Source organism: Cricetulus griseus, chromosome 6, assembly GCF_003668045.3.
Source record: "Cricetulus griseus strain 17A/GY chromosome 6, alternate assembly CriGri-PICRH-1.0, whole genome shotgun sequence".
Lineage (NCBI taxonomy): Eukaryota > Metazoa > Chordata > Mammalia > Rodentia > Cricetidae > Cricetulus > Cricetulus griseus.
This window is the reverse complement of record NC_048599.1, coordinates 57,738,736-57,752,386: the sequence shown is the minus strand read 5'-3', so window position 1 is coordinate 57,752,386 and position 13,651 is coordinate 57,738,736. Positions and strand designations below refer to the sequence as shown.

Here is a 13,651-nt window from a genome sequence, read left to right as displayed (position 1 = left end):
TACCAACGCCCGGCAGGTCTTATCTTCTTAACTGAAAGGTGAAGAGACTGAAGCTACAAAGCAAGTATTTGCCTCAGGTCACTAGAACTAGGGTTTATTTGAAAAGATCCTGACTAATAATTTCTCTTTGTACCATAGCACAAGTCAACAAAGGGATGGTGGATGAGAGGGGAGGTAAGGGCATGAGGTCCAAGGCAGGTCAGAGAATACTTGTCCACCAAGTTTGAACTACCAAGAATAGGAATCCTTTTAAATTTGCAGCCAGGGCTGGAGAGATGACTCAGAGGTTAACAGCACTGACTGCTCTTACAGAGGTCCTGAGATCAATTCCCAGCAACCACATGGTGGCTCACAACCATCTGTAATGAGATCTGGTGCCCTCTTCTGGTGTGCAGATATACATGGAAGCAAAATGTATACATAATAAATAAAAAAAAAAAAAAAAAAAATGCAGCCAGAATCTACTAGGTTGTCTACCTGGTCCAAAGTGCCAGCCTTGATTTAGCTGCCCACATCTTTTGGCTACCACTGCAGCTATTACCTGGAGAAGCTGTTTTTGGAAAAGCCGGACAAAGTGGCTGTGGCTGCAGGCTGCTGAAAGTTGATCCATCATGGCTCTGAGGAGTAAGAGGCAGATATACAGTGTATGGCAAAGAGATATAAATGACATATTCCAGCTATTTACTGAAGACTTGAATAGTTCTTTGCCAGTTAGTCCAGCAGGAGAAAGTAAGATGTGTTCCCTTCACGATCAAGATTCCTCTAAGCTAGCAGACCTAACCCACCAAGAAATGACCTCTCAGGTCATCAAGCCATGCTCAGTGCCAGTGACTTAGTGATCAATGTGAGAGGGAGATGAGGACGGAGGATGTTTTGTCAACAGTGTGGTCATCTGCCTATGCGGTCTGGAACCTTTCCCAAGCATTTGCCATTACAGAATAAGTACAGGGCATTCCTGGGTATGAGCAGCTACAGAGATAAATCCTTTTTTTCTTTTCTTTTTTTTGAGACAGGGTTTCTCTGTGGCTTTGGAGGCTGTCCCAGAACTAGCTCTTGTAGACTAGGCTGGTCTCGAACTCACAGAGATCCACTTGCCTCTGCCTCCCAAGTGCTGGGATTAAAGGCCTGCATCACCACTGCCCGGGTTGAGATAAATCCTTTTTGACCTAGGTAGAGTTACCAATAACTAGAGACTGAGGAAAACAGAGGGCTGGAAGGAGAGCAAACCTTTCCAATGAACACTCTAAACATCACTGGGTTGCTGCTGACTGTCAGAGCAAGGAAACAAATTGAGCAAGGGCAGAACACCCACCTGATCCTGCTACCCAATCCCTTCTCAAAATCCCAGCTGGGTTCCTCATGGTGATCTTCCCACTCTCGAAGCACCTCATAGAACACATCCCTGAAAGGGAGGCAAGCTTGATCAGACGAATCCCAGTTGCCTTTCACCCACTTCCCATAGCACTCTCCCTTGCTTGGAAGGTTTAAGATAGGCCTACCCACAGCCAATCCTTAACCTCCATAGTTCTCTACATGATGGTATGTTACAGACCCAGCAGCAGCACATCATAGGCATCTGTGGACAGGGAAAGTTGACCCTAAGATGGTTGGCTAAGCTCAGGGATTCAGGTCTGTGGACATGAAACAGAATGAAGCCAACAGGCTTTATTTATGATGACTGTCAGCAAAGGCCTGACAGTACTAACCCACCACTTTTAGTGCCTAAGTCCTAATTCTATGACAGTAAAATGACTGTCTATTCCCTCCTCAACAGGTCCCCTTTCTTTTCACCTCTGTTTTTTAAAGGTATGAAAGGCTCGATCACTGGAGAAGTTGGCACGATTGTCAGTTTCTGGCTGAAAGGAGACAGCCTGAGCAGAGGGTGGTATCACCAGAGAGACCTAAAACATGGCAACAACATTAGGAAATAAGACCTGTTGGAATCATGTTAGAAGACTTTATACCTTATTCTTGTTCAGAGTTAGCCCATCTGACAGCACCATAAAGATTCCCTAAACTTACAAAATGTCTAGGCTATTAGGTCCCTAAGTGGGGGTGACTACCTTGGCAACACTGCCTTCATAAGCAGCTCGAAGGCGGCCTTGCAGGGCTGGTGAGAAGCACAGCAGCCGCTCATTCTCAGCCAGCAGCTTCAAGGTCCCTTTGTCCAGGTAGGAAAGAACCCTGCAAAGACAGGAGCATATTTGACTGGGACTGGAACACAGGCTCCAAGCACAAAGCAGTGTTTAAGCCTAAGTATGTAAGGCAAGGCCTTGGGCCAAGGATTAAGATGATGAAGAAATGAGACCTCATGGAATTAAGATCAAGACAGCAAGCTAGGAACATTAGCCATAAACATAAAAGTCAGCTGCCATTATTATTATTATTCTTTCCTGTGGTAAACAGGGCTCTCCACATCTCTGGCAAGCACTCCACTGATCTACATACTTAAGCCCTTCTTCATTATTGGGACTACATCTCACTAACTTTCAAAGGCTAGCTTTGAACTTTCTGCAGCCTGGGCAGGTCTTTACACTTGTAATCCTTGCTTGGCACCAGACCCCGCTATTTAATTTCTTTAGTGGACACAAAATTAAATGTTACAGGTGCCTTGAGAGGCAGAGGCTGGCAAATCTATATAGGTTCAAGGCCAGCTTGGTCTACATAGGGAGTTCAAGGCCAGCCAAAAGAACCAACTAACCAAACAACTGAACAATCAATCAATCAATCAATCAAACAAACAAAAAGGTCTAGGGCCATTGTATCTATGTTAAGGACAATTATGTATCCTAAATCAATAGAACAAGACAGATGAGACTAAGACCCATAATGCCTCAGCTAGGAAAACTCACTGAAACTGATGCTCCAAAACCTGCACTGCAAAGAAGACACAATCGTGGATGCTCTGAAACAGGGGGGTTTCCAGGGAATCTAGGACAATAACAAACGGTTATTTAATGACTATCCCGCCTGCAAACTTCATTTCTCAAAATTTGACTTGCTTACTGACCTAGGGCACCCTGACTTGATTCAAGGTCACCATCCTTGGTGGCCACCATTCTTCGGGCAGTAAGGAGCTGAAGGACGAAGAAAAGCTCCAAGAAAAGGTTTGGTACCAGGTTCTCTGGATATTTAAAAAAAAAAAAAAAAAATGCAGTAACATTGGGCACCACTGACAACCAAGGCTCTATGTGCCTCATCCATCCTCTTACCCTGTAGTTTTCAAGTGTATCTACTGCAGCTCCCTTTGCTCTTACCAGCAATGCACGAGGAGTAGATAAAGGCTACCAGCTCCAGGCGCTGTCGAGAAGACACTCTGGCTGGGTCAGCAGGTTCTGCAGTGAGGTTTCCTGTCCGACTGGGGATGGGAGACCCCAATTCTGGGATGTGACAGGCTGGGGTAGGTGACTGCTGCAACTGCTTGGAGCTAAGCGAACAGAGAGATGTCATGATTACTCAGCTTGGCTTTCCAGCGACATTCACACTCAGGTTCTGCCGAGAAGACACCAAGAGCCCAGGAAGCAAACCCAGAATCCCCAAGGGAGAAATCAGGTTCAGGAAAAAAATCCCTGCAAGTCCCGCACAAGGAGGAAGCTGACATCCCAGGTGGCGGCAAAGCCATACCGCGCCTTCCTGAGCATCTCCCGCTCCTCTTGCAGACTTCTGCACCCTGGGGGAAGGCCAAGGCCCCAAGGGCTAGTGTCCAGGGCTGAGGGTTGGGAACTGGGGACACAGCTGATTGGGGGTGAGGTGAAGCAGGTCTTGGGCTTGGAAAGTGACCGCTCTTCGCTCACCGGAGTTGGGTTGATCCTTCGAGAAGGCTTCGTCCTGCTGAGAGTAGTCACAGGTTTTTCTCAAATTTCTGTCTTCAAGCATTACTCCAAACAACATCTGGGCCCCTTTCAAACCCCCGCCCCGCACTCTGGCTTCTTCACCCCTCAGCCTTCTAACCACCACGCGTTCTACTGTGGGGCCCCCAGCCCTGGCTTCAGCCAATGTCTCGCAATAAGGGCCGATTCTCACCCTGCAGGGCCGGGAGGAACGGTGCCTACGGGAGGGAACTCCTCCAAGTTGCTGAGGTTTGGCGGATCAGAGAGCGACTGCCTGGGGCTGCCGGGGCTGCCTGAGCCCCTAGGCTTCCGGCCCCCGGCCCAGGGCGGGCTCTCGCCGCTGGCTCCTCGTTCGCGGGACGGCCCGGATCCCGGTCCCCGCCTGCGGCCCGCGCGGCGGGCCAGAGGCGCCTCGGCAGCGGTGCTGGGGGGCTCGGCGGCAGGGAAAAGCTGGCTGCGCGCCCCACGGCCACCCCGTGCCGGGGCCCCCGACCTCGCTGGCAGGGCGGCCGAGGCGCCCGGGGTCTTGGCGGGGGTTGAGGGGCCCTGCGGGAGAACGCGGCTGCTTTGCTCCCTCAGGAAGTTCAGCAGGAACGGCACGAATTCCTTCCGCAGAGGCCGAAGTGCGCTCAGAGCGGCCACCTCGGAGCTATCCTGAGGAAGAAGCAGAGGTCGCGAGGCGAGAGGGTCAGCTGACAGCCCCGGACGCCAGCGGCTGAGGCCGCAGGGTGGGTGGGCGGCCCGGCCCGGCCCGGCCCGGCCCGGCCCGGCAGTGGCGCCCAGAGAAGCGCCCTTGGCGCGGGGCCGTCAGCCAGGGCAGGCTGGGAGAAGGGTCTGAGGCATCATCCCCCGCGGGAAGCACATTCCAGGCAGGCCTGAGGGCGTGTCGGCAGTGTTACCTCCGAACTCGGGGTGCTGCGCGCGACCCACCGCACGGCGACTGCAACCGGCACCTCTTCGCGCAGCAGCGACTCCAAAACGGCCGCCATCCCGGTCCTGGCGCTCTGAGGCTACTGCGCAGGCGCAGACGCGCCAGGGCGGCCGGGAGGGGCGGAGCCGGCGGCTCGGAGCGACCGTTGGGCGGCGGGGCGGGGCCTTGTGGGGTGGGGCCTGGCTCTGGCCCTCGGGGAAGATTCTCGGTCCTCTTCCCGCTAGCCTACCTGCCCGCCGGCATGGGCCTGCCGGGCGCCTAGGCCTTGCCCGGACTGCCTGGTGCTGGAGCAAAGTGAGCTAGGACGGGACTGCTAGGAGACAGCCGCAGCTCTGCGGACACCCCGGGTCCGAAAGAGAGGCCAGGCAGAAAAAGTGAACAAGTCTAAAAGAAGACACCAGCCCACTGGGCCACCCATCTGCCATAAGCACAGCCTCGTCCACCAACAGTAGAGCTTTTTGATTCACTCCCTCCCAACTAAAATAAGTTACGTGAGTAACCTCCAATTTGGACCTTTTTTTCCCCTTCTCAAAAGCTGACTTTTCACCACTGGCCAAGCTTTCCAGTGGTCTCCTGCTGAGACCTTAAAGGTCCTCAGGACAGTCTACACACAGAATTGTCCACTGTATGAAACTGTTTACATCAGGCGAGTATTTCAGCTTCTCGTACTTGAGAGGTCAAGCATTTTTACGATTAGCTTCTGGAAGAGTAAGGCGTTTCTGCAGGTGTTTGATTCCCTGGACACACTCATGAACATCCCCCACTTGCTGGTTAACCCTGGGGCTAAATCTCTTGTTAGTCCCTTATTTTGAAAAATATGAGAGATTTTTGATGTTGTTCTTATTAAAAAAACAAAACAAAACAAAAAAAACCCCCAAAAACCAAGATAGGGATCTAGTTGAGAAAAACAAAGGCAAAGCAGCAGTGAATTGCCCTGTGTTCTCTCCTTCAAAGGAAGACCGCTTGGTGACAAAGAGTAGAGACCAGGAATCCCTCTTCTATTCAGTTAGCCCCAAATGCCCTTTTCTTGGTCATTTAATCACTTCTGGTTTACTGAATCTGTAACACTCTGTATATTAGGAAATATTTTCCACTTTTTGAAATCCAAACCATCACACGAACAGCACTAAAGTTTGCATGCGTACTGAATGTTTTATTACTAGATTATAAAAATAAAATACAAAATAATTTTAAAACAGAACTTAAAACACTGTACAAAGCTTTAATATGGTACAAATGGGAAAATTAAATAAATAATTACACTTTTATGTACAGATGGCCTATACAAAAGCATCCATGTTTTTCTTTCAATATTCTATACCCTTGGTTGCCTGAGCAAAAAAACGAATGAAGGGGGGGGGATACAGTGCAATACATTTAAAAGAACTTCATAGAGCAATTTCTCATTAAGAGGAGAAGAGTAAAATGGATTAAAGTAATCTAACTCATTTGTCTTGTTCAACAAGAGAATTAGGGTTGTGACCAAATCTGACGGACATTTGCCAATAATAGCTTATAAACTTACATTTATATCTAACACAAAATCAGACATGCCTCCTTTGCTTAGAATTTGTAAATAAATAGTCTGATGAAATAGTGCTATTTTAAGAAAGGTGTCATAGGGAAATGAGAACTGTAAATCGGGGAACAGCAAGGTCGCTCAAGCCTGAATCATCAAATCTGTTCTTTGTGCTCAATGCATCCAATCCAATCTTTAAGTTTTTTGCTTTTTTTTTTTTTTTTTTTTGAGATGGTGCCTCATGGAGCCCAGGTTGGCTTCAAACTCGTTCTGTAGCACATTAAGACCTTCACTCCTGTTCTGCCTTCACCTCCTAAATGCTGGGATTATAGACACAGACCACCAAGTCTAGGCAATCCAATCCAACCTGAAAGTCCTGAGTGGCCCAGTGCTACATTTCCTTTGTCTTAAAAGATATATTTCCTTTATTTTCTTATAATTTCTGAAATCTTTAACTTAGATAACTAATTACACTAATTGATATTTCAATGAAACTGTTTTAGCCAGGTGTGGTAGTGGTGGTAGTAGTAGTGCACACACCTTTAATCCCAGCATTCCAAGAGACAGAGGCAAGGCAGGCAGATCTTTGAGTTCAAGGCCAGCCAGGTCTCAAAGCAGCCAGGGAGGGCTACACAGAGAAGCCTTGTCTTGAAAAACCACACCAGACAAAAAAAAAAAAAAAAAAAAACTGTTTTGAATAAAGTCTCAAAGCTTTCTTCTCATTAAAGTCCCTAAAATAGCCAGGTGGTGGTGGCGCACGCCTTTGATCCCAGCACTCGGGAGGCAGAGGCAGGCAGATCTCTGTGAGTTTGAGACCAGCCTGATCTACAAGAGCTAGTTCCAGGACAGCCTCCAAAGCCACAGAGAAACCCTGTCTCGAAAAAAAACAAAACAAAAGTCCCTAAAATAAATCACAGCCAAACTCAGTAGTCTTGTTTAATGCTGTAGCAAAAAACACCTAGCATAATCTAAATTTGCTCATGATACAAGTGAATTTTTGAGGATTTAAATCATGTTTTATAAGAGTCTTAAAGAGCATCATATGGTAAAGATAGTCTACATAAGCCGAGTGTTGGTGGCACACGCCTTTAATCCCAGCACTCAGGAGGCCGAGGCAGGCGGATCTCTGAGTTCGAGGCACGACTGGTCTTCAAAGAGAGTTCCAGGACAGCCTCCAAACCTTCAGAGAAACCCTGTCTCGAAAAAAAAAAAAAGAAAAAAAAAAAGATAAGTCTACATAAAAACTTGGTTTCCTAATGTCTTTAGTTGAACAATCAATCGTGTGTACAATACAGAACAATTTTAAGTGACAGAGAAATCAATCTATCCACTGTTGGTGTAAAATTAGGTTAACAGCAAACTCTGTAATAATTGTGTAATCTCAAAGATCTGCCTCATTCATCCTGTTGTTCGTCTACAAAGTCTGGTTGAAGGTATCGGAAGTGGACGGCATCACTAGTTTATCATGTAGATACTATTGCCCCATTTAGAGAAGGCAGAGGCTTGTTACAGTGTAAAGGCAATGGAAGGAATGCCACTTTACTTTTGCTACAGGGTTTCTTAAAACCAAGGTTTGGGTGAAGTATAGGAAAATAATTCTTGAACATGCCTTGGCCAGCCTGATTATTAGTCCTTTCGTGGAAGAGCAAATACGGAAGTCATTACTAAGTAAATCTTTGCCATTTAGAATCTTGAGATTGTGTGAAACCATGCCACTAATTTTCTGACACAAATCCTCTCACAAGAAGAACCTAACTGAATTCAAGCCTACATATTTTACCCAGATTTCCCTTTAAGTGAATAATAGGGGTTCTTGTCCCAAACTTGGGAGTTTCCTAGGAACTACAGGTCTCTCCTCTTCCTGCAGTTCTGGCAAGCAATGTTGGGTAACTAAATTCTGAAGGCTCAGAGACTGTGTTAAATTTCTGGAGAAAGCCAAAATATGGCAAATACCCAATAATGTGAGTTTCCAATCTACTTACATATTCTCATAATGCACACTAGTTTTGTAAAGTTTTGGAAAGTGGGGTGCATAAATAACCACTTGGTGCTTACCAGGCATCACAACTCCCATACTGTCCAAGTTGTGGTACCACCAAGTTTCCTTCCATAATAAGTTAAGGTCTAAATATGTACCATAGTGGCTTCTGAACTTGGGTATATGTTGGCATACAAGGACTACCATAGTAGTTGCATGCTGTAATCCTATAATGCACTTGGATTAAATCCTAAATAGCTATTCTGCAAATATATTGTCTATGGAACCAAATTCAAGAAAGTTAGTACAGTTGGTTGCAACTGTCCTATTACCCCAGTAAAAGAGGTGCTAAATGAACTATCCCCAGAAACAATATCCCAACACAAAACCAGAAATAGGCACATTTTTAAAAAAGGGAATGCAAACAGTCTTACATGAACAAGACAGAAGAAATAATTATTTAAAATGTGCCATGTTTGACAAACACAAAAGAATGGAGGGAATATAACGTACAATATATACATACATGTATGAAAACAATAATTTAAAAAAAGAATGTTTTTGTTTTTGAGATAGGGTCTCACACTATAGCCCAGGTGGACTTGAAATCACTAAGAAGCTGAGGCTGGCTTCAGGGTCTCTTCCATCTTCCCACATCCCTCAAGTATTGGTTTTAGAAACATGAGCCACCACGCCTAGGTAACAAGTTTTTAAAATATGAAAGGCTAAATCTAGATTATCTACAAATATATTTTAAGATAGCATTTTCAAGATGCATTTTTTTCCTTAAGCCACACAATTGTGGATCCTGTCACCAATTCCTAATGTTAGATTAGAAATGTTTTTCTGCCCTTGAAGAAAGGCACCTGTTTGTCATCAAGGTTACTGGGTGTAGAAAATCTCATTATGACTTAGCTAGCTATCTGGTCTAGGTTTATAAAACATGCAGCAATGTATACCTTTTACTTTGTACAATGATGCAATCATAGAAACAGTAGCCTAGGAATCTGTGGCTGGGAGGAAATCTCCACTGCCCGCTGAAGCCCCTCAAGTTCCCACAGTGGCCAGGAGTGAAATAGACAGACATACTGTGCATATAGAACACCAAATCAGCAGACAGTGTCTTAGTACACTAGAGCAAATAATGTAAAGTGGATAATGACGACAACAGGCCTTTGACCATTTTTTTTTTTTTTTTTTTTTTTTTTTTTTTTTTTTAGGCCTTGATTAACTTGTTAGGCCACTTTTACCAAAAACATTCATTGCAAAACATGCAACTAAAAAACTAAAAGTACCTGTGCTCCTGTCTGCAAGGCCAGCTTGTGTACCAGGGTTGGAAATAAATGCTTGGCTACTGACAGCTTCATTGGAAGGGGACCTAAGAACCTATATCTTAATGCTGAATTGGATATGATCCAATTTCCTCCTGTGTTCACTATCCATTGAAGTCAAATACGTTTAGGCTGTGCAAGATTCCTAGGTATGATCTTAATATTTTAAGCAATTCACAAAGCCTAAAGGTCAGTAGTATAATTTGGGGGCCACATTACCTAAAATTAGGAACTAAACTATTGGTCTATCTATTTTTTGCTCCACTAAAATAATTCCAGAGATGAATCAAGGCAAGGGCGGCCGTGAGTCAGTAACCTGTGCCAGGAGGTACTTGTGTTCCAAAAGTTAATTTAACTTGGGTCTCACACTATTGTTATACCTTTGGTCATGTTCCTCACCTTAAGTAAAATAGCCAGACTGTTTATATTTATTTGGATGATCTATATGCTATCAATCAAAATAAGGAACCTTGATTCTCTGGATCATCCTGATCCAAAAGTGTTGCTTAAGGTTGCCAACTTCCATTTTTAACCTGAAAGAAATGTAACATCTAAAAGCACAAACTATGCTTTTTAATCTCTCTCTCTTTTTTGGGGGGGAGTGGGGGTTGGAGATAGGGTTTCTATGTGTAGCCCTGGATATCCTGAGACTTACTCTGTAGACCAGGCTGCCCTTGAACTCAGAGATCCACCTGCCTCTGCCTCCCGTGTGTTGGGATTAAAGGTGTGTACCACTATCACCTTGGCTCAGCTTTTTAAACTCTATTATCAGGACAGCACTTAATAAATGGACCTACTGATACATAAAATATTATAATTAGTCCATTTCCTTTTCTTCAGAGCAAAAACTTCTTTGGTTGTCTCTTTTCACTACATGTAAAATAAAACATTCTCAGGTAATGAGGCCATTTGTCTCTGAATTCTGATGAGTTTGTTAATGACATGTAGAAAAGGAGGCAACACATTAAAAGGTTGGAGAAAACAAAGAAACCAAAATGGAAAACATCCTGTGTTATGCTGCCATTACCTTAGGTTTTGACTATCAGTAGAGAAATTCAGAAAGAAAAAGGCTAGGCTGTATTAGTGTTCCCAGTGGTTACTATTAGCACATTGCTGACTAGAGAAGTCAGTATTAAAGCTGGCTACTTTTAGCATCATTTAGTTAATGTAACAGAAGAAAGATAAATTATCCTATATCCCATCCCCACTCCTATTCAAAAAAGTGACATAAAGAGGCAACTTTTAGGAAATGTTTTAAAAATCAGCTGATGCCAGATCCATAATTATAATGCCCATTGATCCACTCTAACCGGAATGACAGAACTATGTGGCTAACATGAGTAATCTTTGAGCCTGTATTACAAGCATATCCTGTTAAAAATTTCACCTATTAAAACACTTTTTAAATGAAAATTAAGTATCTTGTACCTTGGCTTGATAAAGACTGCCAACAGTTGCACTATGTATCTGGAAGGCAAGAGGAATCTTAGGTGTCACATGCCCAGAACATATTTTCAGAAAATGAAGATGGGCAATGCCCAAGTGTACACGAGGCACACAATAGAAAAGGGATTTCATCATCTAAGGATCTTGAAATTACAAATGCAGAATGAGAAAGAATGGATTTATATAAGCATATGTCTCTATATTTATAAATATTTATATAATTTACCATGAAAGACATGCAAGTAGTATTGCAGCAACTGTTCTACAATATAATATACAAGGGCCAGTCTCCAGTATTACAGTTGTAATAGATAAACAGAAAATGTGCCTTATCTGCTGCACTGCTCTGAAATGCTTGAACCCGGAAAGAAATTAGATTCCACACTATGCCACATTTCTCATGGAGACCTTATGTCTCAGTGTAGTGTCCCAATTTTGAAAATGCTTAACACAGAAAGCAAGTTAAGTGCAGCATCAGGGCAGCTGGAATGCAGCATTGGAACATACTCACTTGATGAAAAAATACATTACCTTCTCCACCCACCCCTACCTCAAATTCAGCTGTTTTAGGTTTGGCAGCAACACAAGGTCAAAGAGAAAGTAGATGTTTGTTAGAAGGCAGATTTCAACAGCAGGCAGATCAAGTTCCCTGACCTCAATACGTTTTTGTTTTGTTTTTGTTTTTTATCAAACTAAACACTCACAGGGCGTCAAATAGCCCATTTAAAAAAGTCTGGTATTCTTTAATTTGCCTGATTTTTGCTAGAAAGAGAGTGAGGATAGAACAAATATGATCATCCTTACAACTTTATAAATTGAGATTATGTGGAGATTGGACTAAGAAGCCCAAGCATTAAATAACACAAGAACCAAGTAATAAAAACATTGAAAGAAAACTATTTAGCCTAAATTTATTTCCCCAGATATTCATTCCTTATTGGCTAAATGTATAAAATACAAAATCTGAAGATTATAAGCCTCAATAACATACTTAATTTCTTTCTAAATCTCTAAAAACATAAGCCACATTTCGAAGTGTTATGCTTTCCTAGTGCCATCTTGAAGGCTAACACTAGAGAGCATGGGGAGGACATAAAGGAAGCTGTCTCCTCTGGTCAGTCTCCTTCTACAAGGAGGAGATGCAGTCAGGCCAAGGGATGCTTCTACCTTTTAAGATATTGTCCCACTTTCTCTCCCTCTCAACACACCTGCTCAAAACAGCTCTAGTTGGACATCACTTTCCTTTTTGAGATAAAAATACATGAGTTAAAAACTGCAGCTCAAAGGAAAATAGCAAGGTTTGACTAAATAAGGGCAACTGGATTTTAAAGTGTTACTGTGTGCTGCTGAAACCCTTATTAGGGTGCATTGTTAAAATAAGAGGTAGGAAACAATTTTAAAAATGTAAAACTCAAGAAAGAGACCAGGAATGAATGGAAAGAAAGGTGTGGATTCATTGAATAAGCACACAAACCAAATATACCCAAGTACTAGTTTCCTGGCAACAGGCTTCTTATATTTGAATGTCTGCACAATGACTCCAAGGTTAGGAAGTTGCAAATAAAAATATCAAACACTTTGCTATACTCTTTGAGTAGAGGATTAACAAATTAGGCAAAGTCACTTAAAATCCCATTTCCTATCCTCAACTTCCTATTTCAAAGGCAGCTATAAAACAAGAGCTCATTTAATGAGTTTCTTCCTCTTGGATTTTTCTGAACTGAAGCATTTGACTCCTGATCCGCTTCCTACCTGCCCTAAGTAATTCCTTAGTATATAGATAGTTATGTCTTCTTATAAATAACTGATCATGTTAATTTCCTTTGTAAGAGAAGATCAACACTGATTGTTTGAAACAGACAGTACAGGGACACACATGCATCAGGTCTAAGAGGAAGATCTCACACCTTTCCCAGAGATAACAGCCCACTTGCTTCCTATCTGCTGAGTTTACTGGCTGGCTTACTCTTCCCTGGGGGAGTTTTAGAGCTGGCTGAGTGGTGGTGGAGGCTGCCAGATCCTTTTGGGCCATTCTTGCTGGGTTTGCAATGCTCTTGTTGGCAGGACCTCCTGGAGGACGATGATCCTGAGTGGCTTGGGGGTGACTTGCTTCTCCCCAGATGTGGGGATGAACTCCTCTGATCATGGTGGGGCCGTCCAGCCCTAGATGGTGAGGAACTAGATGTTCGAGGCAAGGATGAGCTTCGAGGAGAGGCACTGGGACTCCTGCGAGGTACAACTGGACTCTTGGGTGGTGTTTTTGGATTGTGAGGAGATCCTGGGCTCTTGGATTGAGGAGTACTCCGGGATTTCTGAGATCCATTTTGAAGAATTTGGGCCAGGCGAGAGAAAAGGTCTGAGTCAGAGTTACTACTCCCTAGAACTTTATATCTGCGTAGCCTTAAAAGAATAGAGAAGAATTAATTTTTTTTTTGGAGACAGGACCCCCAAAATTCATTATAAATGTGTCTAAAAATCATAGTATCCCAAAGCATAGTGTTTATAAACTATGTCAAAATCAGAAAATATCCTAAATGGACATTGAGTTTCTCTTTCACATGTATGCTATATGTGACACTGGACAGATTAACATCTGCTGTGTGTCTTTTTCCTTTT

The 13,651-nt window shown here is 43.7% G+C and overlaps 2 protein-coding genes across 12 annotated transcripts in view; both read right to left on the bottom strand.

Annotated features, from left to right (window-relative positions):
* The window catches only part of Cdan1 (codanin 1), a 47,117-nt gene extending 42,260 nt beyond the window's left edge, over nt 1–4,857 (bottom strand). For 5 of the 9 annotated variants that reach the window (XR_003486565.2, XR_004770648.1, XM_027422094.2 and 2 more), the window contains exons 1-11: nt 4,730–4,857; nt 4,024–4,484; nt 3,625–3,831; nt 3,258–3,427; nt 3,011–3,124; nt 2,853–2,931; nt 2,064–2,184; nt 1,792–1,901; nt 1,500–1,631; nt 1,313–1,402; nt 542–617 (exon numbers count right to left, since the gene is read on the bottom strand). Coding sequence is in view for 7 of the 9 variants with exons in the window: in XM_027422094.2 (XP_027277895.1) it covers nt 542–617; nt 1,313–1,402; nt 1,500–1,631; nt 1,792–1,901; nt 2,064–2,184; nt 2,853–2,931; nt 3,011–3,124; nt 3,258–3,427; nt 3,625–3,831; nt 4,024–4,484; nt 4,730–4,819 (1,650 nt within the window). In the remaining 2 variants the exon portion in view is untranslated. The remainder of the gene's footprint in view (nt 1–541; nt 618–1,312; nt 1,403–1,499; nt 1,632–1,791; nt 1,902–2,063; nt 2,185–2,852; nt 2,932–3,010; nt 3,125–3,257; nt 3,428–3,624; nt 3,832–4,023; nt 4,485–4,729) is intronic. The other 4 variants (XM_035447133.1, XM_035447132.1, XM_035447134.1 and 1 more) reach the window with 4 other exon arrangements.
* A 1,631-nt stretch (nt 4,858–6,488) lies between these two features.
* The window catches only part of Ttbk2 (tau tubulin kinase 2), a 143,899-nt gene continuing 136,736 nt past the window's right edge, over nt 6,489–13,651 (bottom strand). For all 3 annotated transcript variants that reach the window (XM_035447135.1, XM_027422100.2, XM_035447136.1), the window contains one exon: nt 6,489–13,435. In XM_035447135.1, the coding sequence (XP_035303026.1) occupies nt 12,973–13,435 (463 nt within the window). In that variant the 3' untranslated portion in view covers nt 6,489–12,972. The remainder of the gene's footprint in view (nt 13,436–13,651) is intronic.